Source organism: Temnothorax americanus, unplaced genomic scaffold (assembly GCF_048541705.1).
Source record: "Temnothorax americanus isolate GAGA-0224 unplaced genomic scaffold, ASM4854170v1 Scaffold13, whole genome shotgun sequence".
In the NCBI taxonomy this organism is placed as follows: Eukaryota; Metazoa; Arthropoda; class Insecta; order Hymenoptera; family Formicidae; genus Temnothorax; species Temnothorax americanus.
The window spans coordinates 1,313,778-1,340,125 of NW_027509264.1; the positions used below are offsets into that span (position 1 = coordinate 1,313,778).

At 46.2% G+C, this 26,348-nt stretch overlaps 1 protein-coding gene across 2 annotated transcripts in view; it reads right to left on the reverse strand.

Moving 5' to 3' along the window:
* Positions 1 to 26,348, reverse strand: part of LOC143893813 (uncharacterized) — a 150,020-nt gene that overhangs the window by 92,143 nt on the left and 31,529 nt on the right. For both annotated transcript variants that reach the window (XM_077399527.1, XM_077399528.1), the window contains exon 2: positions 5,037 to 7,163. In XM_077399527.1, the coding sequence (XP_077255653.1) occupies positions 5,037 to 6,677 (1,641 nt within the window). In that variant the 5' untranslated portion in view covers positions 6,678 to 7,163. The remainder of the gene's footprint in view (positions 1 to 5,036; positions 7,164 to 26,348) is intronic.

Consider the following 26,348-nt stretch of genomic DNA (forward strand, 5'->3'; position numbering starts at 1 on the left):
CCGAAGTATTACTCACTCCGGACGGGCGACGTATATGCGCGTACGTGTATACGTGTGCGTTCACCGTCTCGTATTCACGAAAGCAATGAATACGGGATGCGGGATCGATTCAGACGACGGATTAAGCGCGTTCGAGATCAGGGTCGTAAGAAGGAAGAAAAGGATTCGATGCATCGCACCTGATCCGAGAACGTTCGTTGAACATTTGAATTTTCTCACGCCTTGTCGTAACAGTAACGCGATCCTTCGAAAATAACAAATTCCTTCGAGCGAGCTCAAGAATCGAAATTTTTTCAACATTGACGAAGCATTGATAAAGTATTCACGAAGATATAAGTATCTAGTTAGTAATAACGCAGACGAGTGACTTTTTGGCGATCAGTTCATTCTATTTCCGACGTGGTGGTGTTGCACGATTATTTCCACCCTGCACTTTGCACGTACGTGTCTCCGACATACGGCAGCCGCATACCTGATGCCGCTCTTTTCTCCCATCGCACTTGCAGTCATCGCCACTTCTGTCGCCGGTCTTTCGCGCGCATCATCATGAGTCGTCTAGTCGCGTCAACTTTACGTCTCACGTACGCGATACGTAAGTAATTTGCCGCCGGTCGACGAAACTGCGCGAGGAAAATCGTAGAAATTGTTGGGGAATTTCTTTCAGCGCCACGATACGCTGTTTAATTTCAGCATTTCTTTGGGAAACTTTTTCTCTTATCTTATCTAATCTACCCTGTTTTCCTTAATGCTTCATCGAATGGGATCACGTTCAGAAGAAAGAATCGAATCTTTTACAAGTAGTACTCAAACTTTAAGAAATAAAATTGTTAGTTTAAAGAATGTAATGTGTAAAAATTTTAAGTAACTTTTATTCTATATTTTTAATCGCGTTTTTTTACTATATTTAATTTCAACGATTGATAATATAATATTTGTAATTGTCAAAAAATAATATATTACAATAATTATCTCTTTATATACAAACGTTTTTATGTGAAGCGTAAAATTTCTAGTAAAGTACTCATAAAAATTCAAACATATTTAAGCCTGATTCGAGTCCACTTGGAAGTATTTAATACTCTTATTTTTCGAGAAGACTCATAGAAGTTTCGAACCCATTTCATTCAGATTCAGGTCTAAAAGTACTGCTTTTATTTTCCGACGTAACCATAAAGAGTTTGAAACTACGCCAACAGATTCGAATCTTATACAGGACACTTAATCCCATCGCTAGTATTTTGACGGTTGCATTTGCAGAAAGAAGAGTATCATGCGTTTACGTGCGTTTTCTTTTCCGCGGCGTGTCGTTATGCCATCAGTTTGCGTAATTCTATGAAATCTCTTCACGGTCGCGTCCGCGGCTCTCTCATTTCGCTCATGCTCGAAATCATATGAATTTAACGTCACATTCTCCGGCCGCGTATAAATATTACTAGTAATTTTCCGTCCGCAGACGGCCGTAATCTGCATGCCTGTCAACGACAGCGAAAATGCACACGTCTGAGCCGGATGCGTAGGTTACGCGTCCCTGACCTAGGACGTCTCGATTTCATAGAGCTAAAAGAGTCGGCGACAAGCGTGTCCCGACCGTGACAAATGCCAAAGTACCCACGTGAGAGAATCTTCGATAATTTCACGGTTGTCGTAAATTCGTTTTATGAAACGGCGATTCTCTTACGCAATCGGGGAATGAGAAGCGAGGAAACCTCACGGAAAATTTACACAGCAGTAACATTAACGATCCAGTCTCAACCTGTGTTCATTAAAAAAGACATTTGATAGATTGGAGTTGCATTTACCCTCCCGATACAATCAACGTCTCCGATGTCTTCGCATTTATCGATATCGATAAACACGCGACGACGCCATGGGTACTCTATACTCTATAGTATTCACTAATAACATTCGAAAAGTAATGCACGGATAGATTGAAACAGCATGAACAGGCACGCGCGACCGCGAACAAATCCGCGGATACGACCGTCGTATATAAACCGGATGAAACCATCGTGCGAGGAACATGTCAGCGCGCGATATTTTCTGAAAACGTACGATAAGAGGAGAGAAACAACGATAGCGAAAAAGAGAGAAAGAGAGAGCCTCTCCTTCGTCGGATGTGCCAGTGTTTAAAATCGGGCGGAAACCCAGTTAAACCCAGCGTACCTCTCCAGCATTCACTAATAATAGAGCCAGATACTGGAAGGATAGAAATACGACTTCCTCCCTTCGCCACGCCGCGCGTGCCCGCGCGTCCCAAAAATAACGAATGTTCGACACACGCTCATCGGAGCGAGGAGGGAAAGGGCGAAGACGAGCCGCGGGGCGGGCGGCTGTCCAATTCAAACAGTAGATACCCCCGCGCAACCAGCACGTGCTTCCACTTATCACCGGCGATAAGCCGACGGATTTGTGCGAGTGCGCGCGTGTGCGTATGCGGTGGGTCGCGACCCGGAAAGCGCGTGAACTTGTAATCCGACTCGTCCTCGAAGCCGCGATTCGTCGGCTCGACCTCGCGACCGTTTCGGAGTCCGGATGAACGAAAGATCGAGAGTCTGAAGCCGAAATCGTGTTTAGTCTGCACTGCATACATTTTTATACAGCGCGTTTATCGCTGAGCGTCGCTAGTTATAAAAAAAAAAAAGAAAGATTACTCCGTATACAATCTCACTTTAATACAGCCAGCTTGTCGCTGAATTATCTTCCATCTCGCCATAGACATGTTCTTGAAAATATGCGTGTATGTGAATTTTTTTCCTTTTACCCTTCCGCATCGCCGTATATTTGCTCGGATTCGATCGAGCAAATAGACAAACGCGGCTCTTCGCTGGGTGAGGCGTTTCTCGGGTCAAAGGATCGATACCGGTTGTAGGTTTGCGAACGGTGTTGCGATCCGCGTTACGGTTCTATTCCTGGGGGGACTTTACACTATCGATTACGCACAGAAGGGCCACATGTCGATGAACTCGATCAGTACATAGAATGTCGCGCATTTCGAGATTGCTATAGCATTACCGTATATTCTAGCTCGAATAAATTAGAGACCTTACAGCTTACAGAATTGCATTTTGTATAACTGCAGTTCTTTTCACTAAAGCGAATAAGTAATAAAATCTTATTCTGCGTTTAATTCCAAATAAATGAAAATGAATAAATGAAACTTCGATCTGCGGCTTAATCATTAAGATATTTAAATACTGTGAACTTATGAAACAGTGCACAGTGATCTGGCTTGCGATTGTATAATTTTAATGCAGCACGATTTAATTTCATACACTATGTTACCGTATGATTTGTATCAAGTTCGAAATGCCCCTGATTATTTGCAATAATCACGCGATCGTAAGATGATATCAAAGACAAATGCGCGTTCTGTCGTCCCTATATATTCATCTATTCCACTTGTCACCGCATATAATACGCGATTTGAATTCTCCAACGATTGATGATTAATGTAATCGCGTTGCCTTTCACGCAAGATAAGAGCTCGATTGAATCTCCCAACCGTTTATCGCGCGAGACATCGCGATCTTCATCTTCGATGCCACTTCGCGAATCTCTATGCGTTTCGATTTTGTCGGTCAAAAGTTCAACAATAAATAAAGTAATATTCAAAATTAATAATTGTGATAACCGATCTCTTATCAATATATCCCGTTAAGAGACTCTAAATTTAATTTAAAAAAAAATTCGCGTCCGACAGATAACGCAATGCAATAAATTATATACGTATTAATAGCACGGAGGCTATGCGAGTCTTGCCTTAAGATCATGAAAATTAATTTACGCAAGACAGATAAGGCGCTACTTTACGAACTCACCGCTCGATGTTAAACTCTTCGCCGACTCGTCTCTAATTGCGGCGGGTTCCACGAAGCCGAGGTTCCGTCGTCGTCTCTATACTCTCTGTCGGATCGCGCGCTACCGATCGCGCAAACGGTCGTAAAGCGGGATCCTGACAGAGGCGTTAGGATAGCTCGCTCTCGGCGCGGCAAACGGCACGGAACGGGTTAAAGGCGAGTTATTCGCTGAGAAATACGTCGACGGATGACCGGACAGTCGAGGATAGTCGAGGATCCTCCTTCTTTCTCTCTTCGGGGAAGACTTTTCCGACTGCCGGGCCGCAAGCACTTTTTCGCGGCCGGACGTCTATCTTCGCGCGATCGCGGAGTCGTGGCGCACGCCGGGGTGAAAGTTACTCGCCGCGACATAAACATCACGGATAACGATTACGATAAAACCCGACGAGCCGACCAATTCCCCGTCCAGGCGAAATGCCGTGTCGCTTATTCGGTTTCTCTTTCAGACGTATCGATTTCTTTCGGGGGGAGATTCCGCCGTAGCGGATGCCGCAGCCGACCAAGTATTTCCATTACTTTATAATCTTTAACGTTAGATATCTCAACGACATTAAGCCGCAAATTGAAGCCCTATTAAAGTCGGATTTGTTTGAAATTACACAAGGAGAATAAGATCTTATTGCTTGTTCGTGTCTACAATTAAAAAAACCACTGTATAATATCGGCATTTTCGTTGAGAGAAAATCGGCTCTAAATTGCACGAAAAAGTCGTAAGCAAAATTTGTGCGTATATATAATATACATATTTAGCTTTACATACCGATAATATGTTCCGATCTTCCATAGACATTGTATCAGCAAATGCTTTTAAAGTTCTAAAATAAGAACTACCTATATCTAACAGAATGTATAGAATTCAATGATCTCTTATTAAACGATGATTAAAACTGACCATTAAAATTTTAATTTTATTAGTTCATTACTTTAGTTAAGAATAAGTATATGTGTGAAAAGCGTATAAACGAAATTGTTCGGAGACGCCCTGTATGCCCGTATACATGAATCGACCAGACGGGGACGGCGACCTCCGTCCGGCGCGATCCTTTGTCAAAGTCCCTTAATCATAGCCCCATTTCTCAAGCGGAATCTCCCGCGGATCTCCGAGCGTGAAGTACGCGGCGTGACGAACGACTCAATTATTGTCCGGCGCACCCCTCGAGAGGGGGGGACTTCACTTACCTCTTCCACAAAGGATCTCTGCATATTGGTCCAGCACAGTTTGCACGGGCACACGTCCTTACTCGCCTCCTTCGGGTTCTCATTCCGTTCGCGGTCCCGCGCGTTACCTGATGCGGCCTGATGCGGCGGCGGCGGCGGCACCGGCGGCGGCAGCGGACTGGTGGCCACTTCGAGACTGTCCGAGCTCGAGTTGTGGCGTCGCGGCGGCGTGATATTGCTGCCGACGTTCGCTTGCTGGCAGGTCGCCTGCCTGACCTCGCACGACCTGCCGTGCTCGCACTTGACGGGGTACGACGGGGATATGTATAGATTCAGCATGCACTTGTTGCTCGGCTGCTGGGGCTGCGGCCGCAGAAAATCGTCCAGAAGATAAAAGCTCTGCGCGCGACTCGATCGTGTAGTGGAGGTCGTGCCGCGGGTCTCCATGGCGCTCTGTTCCGTGGCTCTGCCGTGCTCGCGTCCCTCTCGAGTGCTCCTGCATTGTTCGGGGTCATCCAGCTGATGTCGGTTGCGCTGCGGGACGTGTCTCTCGTCGAGCTCGTTTGCCGGCTGGCTATCTTGGTACAACCTGCGGCTGACCTTTGACCTCCCGGCAATTTGACCAAACTCCCCGTTCTCCCGATAAACGTCTCTACTGACACGGGACACCCGCGCCGAGTAGGACGTCGGCTGTTGATAGCGCGCCTTGCAGCTCGAGCCGCGCGATTCCTCGCGAAAGTGATCGCCCTCGATCATGGACACGCTCATGTTGTGCGACAGGGAGTTCTGACTGATGTGAGAGCTACCGCTGGTGCCGACGGGAGTCCTTAAAAGTGCGCCGAGGGACCGCCACTTCCGATCCTGTTGGTTCGTCGATGTAGACGAAACCGAGGATCTGTTCCACTTCCTCTCGTTCGACGGCGACGTTAGCAGGCTGTTACCCACGGGCCACTTCCGATCGTTCGTGGGGGACGTCATCGAGGACGGCCACTTTCTCCCGTTCGAGGGTGACGCCATCGAAGTGCCTGGCCATTTCCGTAGTTCTGACGACGGTGCGCTGATAGCGGCAGTGGCACCGCCGGTTGCATTCAGTTGCTCCTCCCGTTGTCGGGCCTTCCACCAGGACGACGTCGAGGTGAAGAAAATCAACGCGCCCCGTAATGAATTCTGATTCTTGGCAGTTCCCTTCGGTGAAAGATCGCGGTGGTCCTTGACTTTCAACGGGCAGTCCCTGAAGTTGGAGTCGCATTCGCGATCGCTGAACGCGGCGGCGTCACGCTGTTCCCTCAGGGCGTTCTTCGCGGCCGCCACTTCTTCCTCGTGATACAAGGTCGCATTCGTGCTGCGCAACCGCGGCCGGATCCTCACGAACCCGTAATCGTTGCCGTCCTGAAGGACGGGATCAAACGGTTCGCGGGACTGTTGCTGATGATGCTGCAGGAGGGAGCAATGCGCGGCCGCTGCCGCGGCCGCAGCCGCCGCCGCCTGGCCGCTGGACGTGTACTGATGATGACCGTTGCTCAGCTGTAGACTCGGTTGTTGCAGCAACGTCGAGGTCCTCGCCCGATGACCCTCGCCGGCAGTGCCGCGTTGCAAGCACGAGAAGCTCGCCGAGTGCCGTAAGCTCGAGGGCGTGTTGCCCGGCTGACTCACGCCCAACATGTCGCCACCTTTTATTTTCAGTCTTTGATCTCTCGAGGGAGAGAAAGAAAGAGCGGGTGTGTATATATTAATATAAGCGTGTACGTGTGTGTACGTGACGAAGGCAGGGCCGACACGTAGGGGGAAGGCAGGTAGGGGGGCAGTTAGCGAGGAGCGAAAGCCAAGATCGACCAAGGAACGGTTCAGCGGACGAAGCGGCAATCTAGCTCGTCATTACTCCTGGCAGTGTTTTTATCAGTCTCGCGATAACATCCGGCGTGTTCTCTCGCGAGGAAGCAAGGAGGAATCTCTCCTTCTTTCTTCTACGCTGACCTGTTCTTCCCTCGGTCAATTCCTCTTCCCTGTATCGCGCGCATCATCATCGTCTTGACTTGAAATTCGTGCGGTTCTCTCTCTCGTCGAAAAGCCCTGCCACACGGGCTACATCCTCGTCGTTATTGGATGACTCTCGCTATCGTACGCGATGTCTATAGATGGTACCGAGATCTGTAACAGAAAGTAGGAACACAGGGTAGGGAACGGCAACTCAAAAGAAAAATGGCTACGATGAAACGAAGCGTCGGTCGGTGGCGCATCCGTGAAAAATCAAAGTGCTCGATGAGGTAAATCAGGTGACGTTGCAGGGGGGGGGCGGGAAAAGAATGATTTCGTCGTCATGATCTGCGTGAAATGATCTGGGTGAACGCGACGGTGCGACGATCGACTCGGCTATCGAAACTCGCGATGGGTCGTGCGCGTTGACTTCTCGAATTAAGGGATCGACGAGAATTGAAGGCCGTTTTGCGGCCAGGGTGTTCGAGGCATGGATATCTACCAAAGTATTTTCTATGAAAGTTCGCCGCGTTTCTACGACAATGCGTGAACAGCGAGGTGGAACGCGCGTTGTTCTTTTCTTGGAAATATGAACGCAGTTCTAAGCAGAAATAACGCGCTGGATCGATGTGTGATTAAGAGATAAAATTAACGTTGATGTAAGGTGTATTGAAATCGGATAAAACTAACAAGGAAAATGTTATATTAAAAACTTCTTAAGAGACATTTGAATAAACAGATACAAACAGATACTGTTTTAAATACTTGCTTGATCTATCTCCGAATTCATAAATATATTACTAAATATATTTAACTCAGTCTCTCCCGCTTTCAGTTTTTCATTTAATCAATATCTCCCGCATAAACTGTATCTCCCGTATATAAACACATTGCAAACATAGTTTTGCCTCTCGCGGACGCTAAAATATGATGCTAGAAAATTAGATGCAAATGTGAGAGTAGATGTGAATAGAAGTACAGAATTAGAGCGTATCGCGTCCGGATGCAAATACGATGTTTGTTGCTGTTTGATTACACACTTTGCGAAGCAGAGTTGATACGCTGCTGAAATTACAACACGGCAAAACGTATGTAATGATAACAGAATTTTCACAGAAACATCGTCGGCAAGCATCGCACTAATGAAACGTGATTAATGAAACACGGCCGTAAGTCAAGTAACAATGATGATCGGCATGCTTCTTGACGTAGAATCAAAATACAACCTACTAGAAAAAAGCTGTGGGAGGGAAAAGAAAAGGAAACTGAAAATCGCAGAAGTATCACGCGAACAAGGATGAAGGGGAGGAGAGGGTTCACTAAAAATTAAAGGCATTGCGCATCCTCTTTTAAGTCTGTGGGATTGATACAATTATTTCCTAATTAGCGCAATCCGAACCGTCGTTGACGTAATTAGCATTCGTAGAGAACGTCTGGCGACTGATTAAAAAGATTGGCGTATTTGACGGCGCAACAAACTGTGCCGCTCTTTAAAAATCAGCTTGAAAGTGAGGAAAGAAATACAAGTAGCGCATAACTTTTGCGCTTCGTTAAACGGGATTACATTTAAGTATCAGTGGAGATACTGGGGACAAACGTTAAGAAGGCGCGGAAAGACTGCATCATCGTTGTCACTTAGGTCAATCGCATATGTTATATATATATATATATATATATATATATATATATATATATATAAAAGTGTTCCCTTATTGCTGCAACGAGGCTGCGTCAGCTTTGTCGATAAGTCGTGTCGTCACACGAGATGCCTGAGAGAAGGCTTGATTCTCTTGATTGTGAGTTTTAAGCAATTATCCGCGTCGCAACAATAACGCATATAAGATATCCGGCGACTCTGCGTCACCCTATACGTACGACGACGCGATCGAAACGGAATCCGCTCGCTCGCTCGCGCTGATTGTGAGTTCTATACGAAACGAGTTACACACCGCTCCCCCAGGATTTCTCCGGCTTTGTAACAACGGTCTAACGCGGCCGTCTATTACGCGTCTGTAACGTATGTAGGTGTGCAAAACAGTGAAAGGTTTTTCAAGGCGGGAAAGCAAGTGACACCTACACAAAGGCGTCGTACGCGATGCGAAAAGGCAAGGCCGTTTCGCGCAGATAAAAGTTCGAATAGCGCGCGCGCGCGCGCGCAGTCTTGCGAAACCGATCCCGAGTCGCCTGTTGCAACAATAATGACGCGTAATGGAATAACCACGCAAAGACCGCGCGCCGCCAATTAGATATCGGATATTTGCTGGCTCGATCGATCGCTTTTCCGCGCGCAATTACTCGTCATCTCGAAGCGAGCCTGTTCGCGCCGCTCGCTCGCTTCTTTCCTTCACCGGGATCCTTTCCTTTCGACGCAATCTCTCTGTCCTTGAGATCGACATTTCTCGGGCACCTCACCTATACGGATCGAACCGCGGTTTTTTTTTTTTTTTTTTTTTCGAGAACACGTAACGTAATTTATTCCAACGATTGCGGCATATACACGCAATCGTCACGTAATAGATTCTCGTATTTATTCGCGCGAACCTTGGTTCCTCGCGGCAGCCGATTCGCGAGATTTATATGCGCCATTCTTTTTTAAGCCGGGACGTTCGGCTGAAGTTTATCGCATTTTACGGCCAGCGCCTCTTTCGCGGATGCAAAACGACCGATTCGCGCTTCGCGCCCTCGTTGCGAACGCGCGAACGTTCTCGCGGAACACGAAAGCGCCAGTCAATTAGCTCGACGATTTGACCGTATCGTTGCTGAGCAAGCGATATGCATCATCCTAGAAAATTGCGGGCCGAATAGCATTCAGGGCATAAAGTCGACAGTCATTGCGCGCGGGATATATCTAATTAGAATAAAAGCGCTGAGTTTCAATCGATGAAGATACCTGCACGTATACTTACGTATATATATAAACGTGATCTCTCTTCTATCTCTAAAATGTAATAAAATTGTAATTCAATGTTTTATGTAATATTATAAAAAAATCTTATTTGTGACTTGATTAGCATTAATGCTGAAAACTGCTAATGCCCGGAGTGCTAATAACCTATCAAATTTCCGCTAATAATAGTTCGATACTAAATCCATCAAAGAATCGCCGTGTACGCAGATCTCGCGAAACTCACATCTCGCATTGTTCGGCGACTCATCTGCGCGCAACGCCGCAGGAGTAAGACGTAATCCGCCGCGCGCATTTGCGCTCTGTATGCCGCGAGTCAACCTGGTTAACGTAATTGGCCGGGATCTTCGGCCGTAACTAATTGCGGGCCCGGTATATAATAAGCGCGCTCGGGCGGCGCCGCGCGGCTTGCCCAAGATTTGTTGCGAAAGAAATTTGAAAGCTCTTCCTCCTCGGGCGCATCGTCCGGGGGCTCGGATTAGTTTTGAAAGGAGGCGGATTGCGCGATTCGCGACAGGAAAACACATACGACGGACGGTTTCGTTGCAGACTCGCAATGGTTTGCCCGATTCCGCTTTCACAAGCGAATCACAGGACGCGCCGTAAAAATAAGAACGCAATCAACAAGAAGTACAGTTAAACGCGTCAGAAAGTAGAAAAGTACAAACTCCGAGATAAAGGGAAATTAAATAGGTAGTTATTTATCTCAATCGAGGCTTAATCCTTAACAATCAACTTGATAAATCTTTAGAATGTACTATCCTTGTAATGGAGAAAGGATTGCAGGCGACCAGTCACGATGCAACAACGTGCTATTAAAATGTATATTTATATACTTCTGTAATTTCTTTTTTAGCGTGCAATTAAGACGGGATTACTTGTCGGTGAGTCAGTTAGCTTTCGGTCGTCGGATGAGGAGATTTCTCGATCGTGCTGTTAATGCGCTTTAATCCAATTCAATCCGGGGTTTCTGACTTACGACAGGTTTGACATCGTCGACGTCCGTGCTTGCATTGCGGCCGCCCGGCGGGATTGCGTAGCCGGGGTAATTCGCAGGATGATTTATTGAGCGGAAGAGATTTCCGCGTTTCGCGGCAAGCCGAAGTCGCACAGATACACGTATGCAGCACGTGGACGCATTAAAACCACGTTTGTCAATTCCAGTGTGTTATGATATGTCGATTTCGCGCGCCAACGAGAATTGTTTCCCTCTATACCCAATATGACGTATACGGACACACCCGACTCGTTCCTTTTCGTTGCACAATCAGATTCCGTCATTCTTCTGTAACTTCTGTAACAATCGCGCTCCTCGCCGTTCGTCAAGGAAGCGTTTTTCGCCATAAATGAGATTGTTTTTTATTAGCAATAATCGAAAGGATTTCCGTCAGAAATAGCTTATAAACCATCATCAAAACTAACTTAATTCACGCGATACAATAATGAATCTCTTCCACTGATCAGTTAGAGATATAAAAACGTCTTGGTCCTCGGGACGATGTGAATTAAGAGCGACGTAAAGACGTCATATACATGTATATGTCCGAATATCTTCCAAGCGATACACGCAAGACTCTCGTTTATAGCGGCAATATTGAAAAGAAGGGGCCACTTCGACGAATCGTCGGGCGGTCGTTAAACAAATACGTTTCCGCATCGTCGAGACACTGACAGGCACATAAAATATGGCAATAAATGTCCGTTCAAATACGGGCTCGATAAGCGGAAGCGCGTCGTCGAAACTCGAAGGGCACGAATGAACGGATGAAGGAGGTCGCGATATTCATCGAATATCGCGACGACGCAGCGCGGCACATTCCGACCTCCGCGAGCCACGCGACCTGGCAAAGTCGATCCCTCGTTTCATCCATCAAGCTTCCTTATTGACACAAATTTATCGTCTTTTAAGCGCGACTTGACGCATCCGGAAAACAAGTATACATTTATAATTCTAGAATTTTGCAGTGGCATACTCCTTGACGTCGCGATTGCACACCGTTCGCCGTCGTTTGTCTCATTTCCGGAATTGTGCGCCCTTAAATTTTGTTCAATAATCTTAATCATACGTTTTACCGTTCATCCAGGCCGTAACTCATCGCTTGTTAGACATAAAGACACCTTACATACAAATTTTGCGTTGGTTAAAACCTCGGAGCGAGCGAACGATAATTGCATCATATCAGGGATAATTAGGAACAATAAAAATAACTAGCATGGAAAGCAGTAATAGGCATCTGCTGCCGGTGATGAGGTAGAAGACGGGAACAACCGAGCACGACGAAGACAACGAAGACAACGACAACAACAATGATGGGGAAACGGGCAAAAAAAGAGGAAAATGGGCAAACTTAGTGGCACGTCTACGAGAAATCTATACACAGAAACATCGTTGGGACAATCGTTACTTTCGTCACGCGATGAGCGGGAATTTCCGCGAGCGTGACACGAGCCTTCGCTGTGTCGGGAGGAGTTCTTCGGGAATAGGAGGCACTTTCGGCGAACAATACGCGCTATTCAGCCGATTGCTACGTCGAGATGACAACGAGCGCGCCATAATAGAGGCGCAGGGGTCGGTGTCGCTACCCCTGGATTATCAAGAGGGAAAGCAGAAGCTCCGAAGTAATAGCACTGTTTAATTAAAATATTATGTGTAATTCATCATTAGGATAATATGCAAATTTACATTATATAAAATATGTAACAACAGTTAATTAATACGAAAGTTAATGTAAAATTTGATATGTAAAATAATTAAATGTGTGCTACATCGTTAAATATAAAAAAGTAAAATAGAATTTTCTGTTCGCGTTAGCTTAGAAACCGCTTAAAAGATCTTCCGACAAAGAGCTATACAATTCCGTAATAGCACTGTGGGAAAGATTCTCGCTCATAAGACTGGAGCGCACGGCGATGAGTTGGCACACGTTTACCCTAGTAAACGCAATATGTAGGCTGTAGTACCGGGCGGCAAGCTAATTACGTACGGCGAAACGTATATAGTAACTTTTAATTCCGGAATTACGAGTGTGGCCGACGCACCCCAATTAGGGGAATGCTGTGTACCGGGCCACGAGGAAGCGTGGCGTCCGCCCCCGCGCGCATAATCGCTATTAAAGTTGCTGCGGCAACAGTAGCGAGAGTCGCAACACCTGGTACAAGATGTTAGGCAAGACGTTGCACTTGAGTAGTTCCGCGGTGAGAAAACTAGGACCTGATTTTCTTTTACGGAAAAACAGAACAGAACAGGACAGAATTTAATTTTCTTGATCTTCTCCCTCCTTCTTTCGCTCGTTCGAATCTCGCTCGGTTGTCGCGATAATATTATCCGGGACATAAACGAGCGAGAGAGAAATTAATGGGCGTTAATGTGATAGATCGTAAAGTGCAATTAGCGCATATCGCGACGACGCACAGCGCAGTCATCGGTTGCAATAATTAACAATCATCGTCGCGAGCCGGAGACTCGCGCGGTCGATAAGCCGCTCGTTCCAACGCATTTGCGGCGGAAAAATTAAGTCCTTATATCCGATCGCGAATAACGCGATTATCCTTAAGTCAGATTAGAAGCGATTGATTACTCAGAGCACACATTCTCTTAATTAGTGCCCGCCCGTCGCGACGTGGACACCTCACGCCCGTAATTATATGCCACGTACTCTCTATACTATAGTCTATATAGGTACTCATCGTCCGCGCTTGTGCTCGAACTATGCCGATGGAACGCGCGGTGTTCCAACTGAGGACGGCTATATTAGACCATCAGTTGCGGTATTCCGTAATATGTCGCCGACATATATGTCGATAATAATCGCGGAAGAGTAGCGCAATTTCGTACATTCTGGATAATCGAAATTGTGTTCGCAGCGTCATCTCGATTCGCCGCTGCCCACAAGTTTCGAATATCAGCGTGTTTCAGGCATCTCTGTGTGATGACGATTCTAAATTCCTGTCCGCGCCACATAATGGACGTATGTAGTCGACATCGCTAGTGGATTAACTTAACAAATCGCCATGCGCTTTTTCAGTGCCCGGGCTCTATTCAGACATCTGGGAGGGACAGAGGAGCGCGGTAACGCAATTAAGCGGTAATCACGCTAGTCGCCGCGAGTGCACGCGCGCGGTAAATACTTTTACAATACCGCGAGCGGCCCGCACTCGGCTAATGGATTTTCAACCGTGTATCGCCGTACTTTGACCTCGTCGGCCAGCGGCCCTGCGCTATCGCGATCGTCCGCGCCGCCGCCGAGCTCTCCCTTTTCGTCCGCAGCCCCCGCGGTGCCACCCACTCACCCCCCGGCAGCCCGGGGTAGACGTCCTCGGTGCAAGAGGAAAATAATTGGTGCTCGCGAAATCGATACCGGGGCAGCACGTGTGCATCACGTGTACTCATCTCCGCGGCGCGCGCCTCTGGAGATTCGACCGAGCGAATCGCGGGATAACGTAATTGTTACATTGCGATATCGTATTGCATTGATTTGATATATCCACGATATATGTGTGTTACTCAATATCTTACGAATTTTTAGTCATCCTGACTGAACAACACAATAAAAAGTATAAGCAATATAACAAGGAAAAAAAGAAATCTTACGCAACGTCGATTACGTTTTTTAACTAACGGTGCATCGACCAAAACAATAATTAAAAATTACGGCCGTAATTATGTACTTCCTGTTCGGGAACATCGCCATCGATTACGTTCAAAATTGCAATAAGACACGCGACGTTCTCAACTTACCGATTTAACGACGCCGCGCTCGTCGACTGCCCGTTCTTACGAAAATGTTAATCGAGCCTGCAATTTCCTTCAAAAACGCCGGCGCAAAACGACGCGTCCATTACGATGAAATGTTAATGCTGCGCCGATCAAAAATGCAAAGACGCTAATTCGCCAACGGCTTTTCACGCTCATTCCACGGACGTGCGCATCCCGGAGCGCGCGCTTTCTCTCATGAATTGGACGAAATGAAAAAAGAAGCGTAACACGCGTCGTTAATATACGACTCGGCCATTAAGGCCGCCTTGCGAGCAGCAAGCCGTGATGTTAGAAATCCCCCGTAAGCAGAGCGTATACGCCACCCGTTATAGATCGAGCGCGAAAAAAAAAAACAGATCCGTAGCGATGTTTCGCGAATGAAGAAACCCCCGAGGTGCCAACTCGGAGCAAAGGATCAACGTGAAAGTCTAATCTAACGATAGCGATTTCTGCGCAGTGAAAACGTTAATTATACAATTATAATGATGTAGAAACATTAATTGAAAGAGATATTTATGGAAGCTAATATAAATGCTAACGGAGAACACTCTGAATAGAAATATCGCACGCCCGATGAACTCGGATAATTAATTTTATCGAGGTTTCTCGGCGCCGATTGTAACACACCAACGAAATTTTTTGATCCACGAAACTTTAATTACGACAACATGATTAACGCGTTCTTGCTGCGCAGCTTATTGCGTGGAAAGCGCTTCCTCTCGAGTAACATAATGTTATTCTCTCTTTCTCTCTCGGGTGGGTAATGTAAGAAGGGCGACAAGAACCTCTCTCTCCTCTTGCGACAGCAGCGAGTTAGAACCGGCAGCGCGGCGCGGCGGTGGCATCGTCGTCTTTTGACACGCCACGCGCGCGCGCGCGCATTGTTCGCGCACCTACGCGAGCGTAGAATTACGCGACGCGCGGGCGCATTTTTCTCGCTGCTGCGAGTCCGGGATCCGGGTACCACCATTCTCGCAAACGAAAGAGAAGACTTTATCATTTTATGCATAAACCCGTAGTAGTCAAATCTTAAGGCAAGGGCAAATAGAGATTCAGAGCTCGAATATATATTTTTTCTACAGATTCGAAGAAGACTCGCTCGAGATCGCAATTTTTGCGTGTTGATAAATATCTGATTCATAATTTAGCTTTCTTAGAGTGAAAAGAAGATCATTCGACTTAGATTACGTCAAAAGATAGTATCATTAAGTATCAAATATTTATCAAATTATCACCAAGTATCTAATAAATGTAAAAAAAATGAAATTAATCTTTACGCAGACGCCAAGTACAAAAATCGCAGCGTTAGAAAACTCGCGTGAAGACGCAAGATCGACTCGCGCGAATTATCCAGTAAAATGGCGCGGCGTAGATACGGAATCTCCCTTTCGCTCCGATAATGATGCATCACGATAATATCATCCCGCTTGGTACTACTAAAGAAGCGCGCGCGCAACCGTGGCCGAATATGATACTCGACGGGGCTAATTATGCGTGCAACGTGCAACCACGGCTTACCACGGGAGAATGATACGGGCAAATGAAACATGAAAGAAGCGGGCGCGGACGCGAAGAAAGAAGAAGAGAGGAGGCGGGCGAAACGGAGGAGGCGAAAGAGACTAAAACGGAAAAACCAGAAAACAAGACGTAACGGACGAGGAGGGAAAGAAGGGACACGTGCCGCGAGCGAGGAAAGCGTGAACTTTTATATAATTAGCGGCACGCCGAACTCATTAATTGCCGGCGCATCGCCGGTCATTAGAGCGGCGTGCATGCGCGCACCGATTCTTTGTTACTGATTGGCGTGTTAATTATATCGCCGCCGATTTTGAATTCCCACGTTGCGCGCTCGCGCGAGGCCTCGTGACTGCCGTGGCACGAGAAACGTAGGCGAAAACGGTGCCTGTCAGCGGTTGGCAAATGAGTGTAGAATCGCACACGGTATCGTCTTTATTATACATTGGACGTGTCAAACATTAATAATACAATCTCGTAACAAGCTTTGAGGTAATTTTTTTCCGAGAAAGTTGTTTTGTTGCGAGAAAGTACAAGATGTTAATAAAATAGAAAAAAATTAAGTTGTTACAGAGCGTATTACATGCTGAGGCGGTTAATTATTACGGCAAAATACACGGGAGAAATGTTTGAAAAAAATTAGCAAATAATTATGTCGAGCGAAAGCGAAATCTCGAGTTATTTTACGCTATTGCGAGAGTTACTTGGGTGCTAAAGTGCGACGAACGATGGCACAAATGCGAGAGAATCGCGAAACTCTCGCGGAACACAACCGCGGAATCGACCGCCGTTGCTGCAAACGAACGGTCGCGTGGGCGACTTGTCAAACTAATATATGTAAGGTAGAGAAGCGAAGAAAGAGTCTCTCGCGGCGAAGAATCCTTGTAACATTGTGTCGAACGACGCAGGTGTGCGTGCACAACTGGCGTGGGTAGATTAGAGGTGTACACAGAAATTTCTCGCGGTTTTCCACTCGTGCGCTTGTTCCGTCTAATAAAAAAAAAGAAATGACAGAACCGGCTGCAGAAATTCACGAGCTTCGCCCACTTTCCATCCGCTTCCGCGCAGAGACTTTTCCTCTCGGCGCGGCGCTCCGTCCAGCTCCGTCGTTATACGATCTAAGGGCTTTGCGACACGCCAAATCAAATCGAAGCGATATCCAGTAGAGATTGTAAAATATAGTAAAGGTACCAATACCCGGACACTTAAGCATAAGAAATGTACCAATACCTGGACACGTATCTGTGTCTGGATACCTTTAAAAAAATATAAATTTATGAAAATAAACGTTTGGATATTATAATTGAAGTTTCAAACTACAAGAAAAAATACTTTTATCTTTGATTTTAATTCGCGTTATACTTACAAATAATAAAGGTGTCCGGATATAGGTATACATGTCCGGGTATTGGTACCTTTACCTTACGGTGAGTAAAAAAAAAAACAGCCAATAGAACCATGATTTAACGGACGTGACTCTGGCGCGTAATTTCGGGGAGACGAGGGCAATCTCGCGGCGAGCCGAAAATAAAAGTTATACGATGACGTAACTCGAACACTCTTCAAAAGCGTGGCGTGCAGCGTATTTTGCATAATGATCTCGTCGGAGCCACTTAAATCATCGACCGCTTCCGCATATCCTTCAGAGACGCGACCTTTTTTAGCCCACGAGCCCCACGTCCGCTTACTTCACGCTTAATTTCGGCGCCGGCGGTTAACGCCACGGTAAACGATCTCGTTCGCGGCCGATTCGCGTTTGACGGCCGCGAGTGCAGGTCGCGCGGTACTCACATCGCGCGAGTGAAAACGGCAATAACGAGCCAACTATCCTTCTCATTGTTCGCGACCGACCCGAGGTAGCTCGCCCACGCTTCCTAAACGACATCGGCAACGAGCGCGACTTACACAACAATGACACCCGGCAGCGAGACAGCAACGAGTAGCCGGTTAAATGAAGCGAGGTTGGAAGTCTCAACGACCTCGCGGCGCGAATCATTGACTCGCTCGTTCGCGGTCGCCGAGAATTTTGATCGATCAATTTCAATCTGCGCCACTCGGGAACGTCAGACGTGCGTTTACGGCGCACTTACGCATCCCCCGAGAGCTTCTCGTCGTTGCGTCGTCGTCGTCGTCGTTATCGTCGCTCGTCGTGATACAAAGAGCATTTTTATCTTTAGCGTGCAGCGTGTCTCGAGTATCACGTCTCGTTACCTTCGAGACCGCAGCGGTGGCTCTCTTTGAGTCCCCTCCGATATCGAATCATTGTCCGCGTGCAATTGCGATGGTTCCCCCCTACGGGAAGGAGAAGTGGCGCAAGGACATCGATGAATGAAAGCGAGCAGGCCGCGCTCAAATAGGATCGTTTCGAAGCCGAAACGAAGCTGCCCCGCGGCATTTACGATCGCTTTTAATAGGCACCATTGACAATAGTTCTAAATCACCAATGTGGGGATAAACTTAATTCCACATAAATTCAAGTGCTTGGAAAAAAATTATCAGCAGATATTAAATGTACAAAATATTGCCAGAAAGCGTAACATCTTGCAATAATAACCCGGAAGAGTTACCGGTAGCAGTTATCTTTTGAGCGAAATGGCACATTTTCGAAAAAACTTGGATAAAGAGATAAAATAAAGAAATAAAAGACAATAAAATATCTAATTTTAAAGAAAAACAGTTTGATCGTTACAACATTTCGACATTCAGCTGGTCAAAAACCTTTGTTAACAATGTGTTGTAACGCTGCTTTCTAATTAGTCTGTTAAATCGACAAAAATTACCGGTTGAGCGATCTCTCCTGCCAATCAACACACAAAGACAAGTTGTCGCGTAATTAGCGATTAAGAATGACACTAAATTCACTCTCGGGACAAGCATGTAATATTCATTCATATAAACCGCCCGCAGGACAAATATCTCTTTTTCAACGAGACGTAATTATTATAAGCAGATCGTACACAAAGATACTGCTTGTACGACAAACTCGATATATGCGTTACTAATTAATCGTATATCACCTGTCTCGCGATGGTTTATTATTCAAACTGTAAATTAAAATTGGAGTAAATTAAAATCCAATTGATTGAATCCAAAGATAACGGCTGATTTAGCCGGATTTCTCATGCAATCCGCGATATATACGGTCGTCTCCATTAAACTATAATTCGTAATGACACAAAATGAGAATATACCGCGGCATTCGCGATTGCTATACGCGAAATATCGATTTCGCTATTTATGCCATCACCTTTTATCATTGCTGGACTAGACATACGAGACATTTTCCGCACTTAATTTCGAATGTGCATTATAATAGAAGTATGTATATTATCCGTGAGTGAAAAAATAAATCCTGCAAAAAAATAAAAAATCAAGAATAATATTTACAATGAGTAAAAATAAAAAGAGATCTTATCTCGTTTTATATGAGAAAATTCTAGCTATACCGCTATGAGATAAGACTGGCAGAATAATTTCAAGAGTAATCGAGAGATCGATGAGCCCGTATCCGTTACAGGAATAAGTACCCTCATGTTATTAACAGGACACGAATAACGTTACGTTAGGAAAACTGATTTTATATGAATCGTCTTAATCGCTCTCGCAGCCCAAGAGAAATGCGTAACATCACCTGCAAACGTTTAATCGAACGCCAACGAGAATTCTCTCTTCCGGCTCTGCCATGACCTCTTCGTCAGTCGAGTTGCTTTCATCGATAATCGATACAGACCACTAAGTAGAGATGTATCCGTCGACAAACATGGAATTATACGTTGAAAAGCCCAGGGCCCAGGCCTCGCTAACAGTAACGTGACAGCCTAATCAAACGTAATTTAGAAAAGCGCGTATTCCAAACGTGCCAGTTATAATTTCGCAAACATGAAACGAGACACGATATTTCCGACGGTTAACTGATTCCAACTAATATGAATGATGACTTAATCTATGTATGTCTGAGCCATCAATAAAGTGACTAATTTAAAAAAAATTAATTTAATCAACGCGGAAAGATTATCTCAAATAAATTCAAGAAAATCTCTCAGCACTAAATAGATTTTATATTTAAAATATTTATTAAAATTAAAAATTATTAAAATTATCTCGGCATATGTCTTCTAATTTAAATCACAAATATACATATTGTTTTAACTTGAAAACGAAGACTATATGCTGATTTTTAAAAATTCGTTACATCCGTTATTCGTTATGTACGAAAGTAAATTTTATACGTACAACTGCGAGTTCATCGACACTGTTCGCCAACTCTTGAAATTATTCCGTATACCACTACAACGACGTGGTCGTTTTAATCGAACGAAAATTCGGCGAAGGCGGGAAGGTGAAAGAAACGCGAGGCCAGTCTTGGGTCATTGCCATCTTCGCTCGGTGGTACGCGCGTAATATCTATCGCGACGGCTATACTTGGAGTACTATCGCTATCTACCGGGTGTGCTATCGGAATGAAGAATCTTTTTGCAAAGCGATTTTCTGCTCCGCCAGGGCTGTGTTAACGACTGGGGTGATTAAACCGTTTACCATCGCCGCGCTGGTTGCAATAAATGTTTTTAACGAACGTTACTTAGTCGTTCGGTTTAATAGATCCGTCCGCTGACGTTGATTCCGCCACGCGGGTCTTAATTAAACAGGGATGCGGAAAGGACGATTGCGAACAAGAACGATCCGAGTTTCTTACGCGATCCTACGTTTCTCGGCGAGCGATGGAAAGTTTCTTATAAAAGGGAAGATCAATGGCCTGCTGTCGATTATACTCAGATCTCTCGATCGTAGAACATCGTGCGAGAGAAAGAAGGGGAGGAAACAGAAAATCACGGCGCCGACACGGTTGACGCGAAATTAACGTGTAGCTCGACCACGGAAGCTATAAAAAGCGGATCTCGCATTTACCCGCGAGAGAGAGAGAGAGAGAGAGAGAGAGAGAGAGAGAGAGAGAGAGAGAGAGAGAGAGAGAGAGAGAGAGAGAGAGAGATAACAAATCTTTGAAATTTCCCGCAGGTTTCGGACGGCGAGAGCCGGAAATGCAGCAAAGGAAAGCAGAGGGAACGCGGACGCGAGGATAATGTTACTGCATAAGGCTCGACGAATGCACCGAGCGACGCGTGGGTGTTGGGCGTTGCACGAACTCGTACCGGCTCGAAGTGGCACCGCTCGGATATTCGTACATGTACGTGAAATAGCGTCTTACTAGTGTTATCTCGTCGGTATAGATATACCGCGTGGACCCGGGCTTGTCCGCGTTGTCGCGTAGGAGGAGCTCAGTAGGGCGTACTTATTCTACGTTCTTCTTTCATTTCCCAGTTGTTCTCTCTCTCTCTCTCTCTCTCTCTCTCTCTTTCTCGTAAAAAATAACCCTTTTCGAAGAGACTTGAACTTACAACAGGACATTGTTACTTTTCACTCATGTAAATACCATATATAATACTATCAATCAATAATACTAATATTATGTGTAACATAGACAAATGCATAACTCTGTATCATCCTCGCGCCGCGTATATGATATCAATCAAACAATGAAAAAGATTTCTCTATACTATAATAATTCAAATTAAGTGATATATCATAGAAGTGATATATCACGTGCGCAATAATTCAGAATTATTCGTTATCCTACGATTCAGATACCTATCTTCGCACGAGATATATTCTTCTAATTTTTTTTAGCGACGAGCTACACGACACGCCAATTCGACGTAAGTATCTTCCGCGTCTGCGGAATTTCGATATCGACGCGAGATGCCAGACGCGCGGTCTATACTTTGCGCCAATTTGCGACCGGTCTAACCGAGGGAGAAAAGGACCGGGATATAGCCCAGAAATAAAGGGCGGAAACTGATTTCGCGAGTGTTCTCGCGCGCGCGCGCGCGCTCACTCGCTCGCTCGCGCAGCGTAATTTAATCGCGCGCGTACGCACGGGCTAGCCCACGGGGCTAGGCTTTAGCCATGCTCGTCGATCAAAATTTCTTTTACAGATAGCCTCTGATGATACGTCCCGGGGGCTACACCTGCTCGTGATACGCCACTTTGGTGTAACCTGCTCCGCGCCGAGCGAGATCGTCTATGTGTTATATAATACGAGATCGGCGTCCAGCGCGCCGGTACTGCGTCGGTACCGGTGGTCATGGTGGTTATGCTGGTTACAGGGGTTACGTCTGGGCATGGAAGAGTGCTGGCTGTAATACGGGTACAGTCCCGGCTAAACATTCGAAATGCAGCGAGTCCCGATGCCGCCGACTTCCGCGCAATTACCATCAGAATTGTGTTATCACTCTTATCAGACTCCGGAAAAAATCTGATTATGAAGACGCGCGCTATTTGCACGAATAAATTTCAAATAAATCGATCTGTACGAATAGAAATTAATTTCTTCGAATTCGAGAATTGTCAAATTAGTCAGAATCGATTTTTATTGTTAACTAATCGTTATCCTAAAATTAAAAATACTCTAATTACTCGAACAGACGATGTGGAGGGCAATGACGATCGTCAAACGAAAGATGAATTCCGAAGGGTGAAAAGTTGAAAATTAAAATAAATAATGAGGGGAAGAAACGGGGACGAGACATCTCTGTCGGTTGAAAAGTTGCATCTTACGGTTCTCGATCGGAAAGAGATCTCGGAGATGCCTCCGCGCCGGAGCGCATCGCGGGGCATAGGTACGGTTAAGATTCACTTGTCCGCTCGTTCGCATTATGTATCGAATTACGCGTGATTACGGCATACGCGCATTAAAACGAAAAACGATCAATTTACTCGCGATCATCGCACGCGGCGGAATCGGTACCGGCCGGACGACGCCTCGAACGCGCGACGATGCTAATATTATACTCGTAATAACCGTTGCACGCGCGCACGGGAACCATTAGACCGCGCGAAAAATGCGTTTTCCATTATTGCAGGAACACGCTCCTCTCGGCGAGTCTCTCTCCCCGCTAAGGGACGGCGAGGACGTGCACGACCGTGACACGCGGGTTACAGCGAGTGCGTACGGCGTGCGTCGTGGCGTAAAGGCTCGTTATTGCGTCGACCTCGGTTGTTGTTATTATTATTATTAACGATATACCCGAGGAATAACCAGATTTCTCGCCTCTGCCTATATTTTGCCACGGTGTAAAAATAGACGTGTAGGAATATAGATGAAAAGATAAGATGGTAACATATAAAACACGAAAAATGTAATTGGCAATTAAAATTCATGTTTCGTAAGTTTCGCATCTCCGTATATATCATGGCTAAGAATATTAAAGAGAAACATATAATACTAAAAGAAGAAATTAAGCTATCAGATGGATTACTTGATCACCGAAATTTCCGTACGTCACGAGATCGCGGAGATTTCAGCTTTCGACTCGGAGAAATCGCTCGAACAGCGCCGATGTCGGGTACTGTACCGGTACCGCGGCGCGGCGGCGGCGGGCGGTCGAAGCGAAATCGCGAGGAGGAGACACGCACGTTGCGTATGCCGTATCTAACGAGCGGCTTTAAACGCGAATCTAATATCAAATCTTTCCCCATCGTCGCCGAATGCGCCGTCTTTTCCGACTTTTCCACGCGGCTTGCTGATTACGTGGGTCGAGTGGAAATGAATTTGCGATTCGCCGGCACGGCGCGGCGCCGCGTTCGTTCACGGTTGAGCGTCAGTATGCGCTTGTTCGACAAGTTAGTGAAGATAGTCATGGTAATAAAAAAAAAAAATCTTTCGACATGTAACAATTTAAATTTTACGACGGCGTTCTAACGAAGATTGTATCGATATTGTGACATAAAGAACGTGGAAATGAAAATACGATCGACGGATATTGCAGGGAGATGAGGCATAAAAACACGATTAAGTGAAATACAAACACGCGGATATTCGAGAGAGCGAAAAAGAAGAGGAGATGATACAGTAAGATGATCTCAGACGAGGCCGAGTCATAATAAAGAAGATTAAACACGCGTGCCGAGAGGAAGGTAGATATCGCGCTCGAGGATCGCTTCCTTACGACAAGTCGTAACTTTCTACCCATCCCTTTTAATGCCGATTCCCGCGTTTAATCGTTCTCGCGCGGTTGCGCGGAGAATTCGTGTGCAATATACCTGCCTGCTTACGTGTATATCGCGGAAAATGAAGAAGCTACACACGGATAGACGCTCCGCGGCCTTTCCACCGTGCTGATGTTACCCGCTCTGATCTCTCAACGCCGAGAAATTATCGACACGATATAGTCATATCGTGCGTTAGCTTTATTCGTTTACCGCACTTATGCACACTTCCGTTATTTTCGATAGATTCCGTGCAGCGTGCGTGTGTGCGTGATATTCTAACAATCCTTAGCGCGTAACTACGTAATTGCGGGTTCAACGACCGTGAACAAGAGTCTCCCTAGTGGCACTTTTCCTCCGGGCCCGCTCGGCCGCGGTGTCTATTCCCGGTGCATACGTGTGTCTATTCCTGCGCCGCGACCTTGCGAAGAACGAGAGCGCGGAGCGAGCGATTGATACCCGGCTCGTTATCATTACGCACAGCTGCATATAAGTACGCTGTAATTATGGTGCTACCCGGGACTACGCGCGGTGTCCCGAACGAACGAAAAGTGATTATTAAGTATCACGCCAGCACGCGTGATTTCAAACTAGTTTAACACGCGGGGCGCGTTTTCACTTCAAGGACGCGCCGAGCCGCGGGAAAGCTGGTCGGCGGCCACGTCGACGAGAAACCGTCTCCTCGAACTGTCTCGCGGCGGCGGCTTTTCGCGAACGGATCCCACCTCAGGGCGGTGCAAATGATCAACGATTGCGATCTGGCGAGAGAGAGATATCGCGTGCTACGGGCGATCCTACGATCGGTATGCGTTTTCGCCGTGATTATGGTTATAATTGGCTCTAACCGCACGGTGTGTGTGTGCAGTCGACTACTGGTCTACGAGAAAAATTCAGCCGCTGCAACGCCATAACGCCAATTACTTTAGCGGTATGTAAAGGCAGTGGTGCGCGTTTCGAGCTGACGACGTCGATCGATTTTGCGGAGTTCGGATATATATGTTATTCTTCGGCATCGTCGAGATAAAAAGTTTGCGTAGGATATTGAATATATTGAAAATTTATACCTGTCGCATATATTCTGACGATAATATGTGACGGAATAATTCGCATATAAGGAAACACTAAGGAAACAAAAAAATCCAAGTGTTATTATAAATTCACGGTCGCGACTCCGCTTTGCAATTTGTTGCCGCGCTGCGATCGGACCGTGTCTCCGAAAGTCGGTATAGCGAATAATTCACATGGCTGACCGTTTCTCGTCTTTCCTTCTAACAAAGGAGTCGAAAATTTATACTCACCCGGATACAAAGCCGCGGAGCGGATTTCTCATCGGAAAATCGCGGGAGTTTTCAGTGATTAATTTCTTACGAATTTCGCAAAAATTGCCTGCAAAAAATCCCGAGACTCGACCGACAGTTCCACACGTAACCGAACTTCCTGCTCTTTCTTTCCCGCGTAAACGCGAATTCCCTTCGAGAACCCTCACGCCCGTACAACGTCGTTCGGATTCGTGACTGGGAAGTGAGATGCACTGACCCATGACTGGCCCACAAGCGGATAGGATAGTCGTAGACCCGCGTGCAGGGAGGAGGCGCGACGCTCGGTTCTCCGGCCAACTCCCACGTCCTACAGAGAGAGGAGTAGCGCGCGTCTCGGGCGAGGCGAGCCCCGGGAATTACTATATCAACCGGCAGCGCGCCGTGAGAGAAAGAAAGGACGTTAATGAAACAACGTCGGTCACGTCCGCGCGTTTCATACTCGGTATCACTCGGAAGACTCTTACGAAATGCTGTTACGGTATCGCCTGGCTCCGCGAGAGTCGTTACGCCGCGCCGCTGAGCTGAAAAGCCATCTCGGGAATCCGTAACGCGTGTGCTATTACTTACGAGTCGAGATATGGCACGCGGTTCACTGTCAAACGCAAAAACAAAGCGACGAGGAATCGACACGCGCGCTGATTCGAGTCACGTTAAATAACATTGACATTTTACAGACGCTTATTTCTCGAGTCCGTTTAAATCTTCTTCGCGACGTTCCTTTTTTTTTTTCATTTTGCAGCTTACAACTAGATTCAACAATTTTACCCGCGCTACTACGATATTCTCACGATTTTGATCGAATATTCCGACGTACATTATAA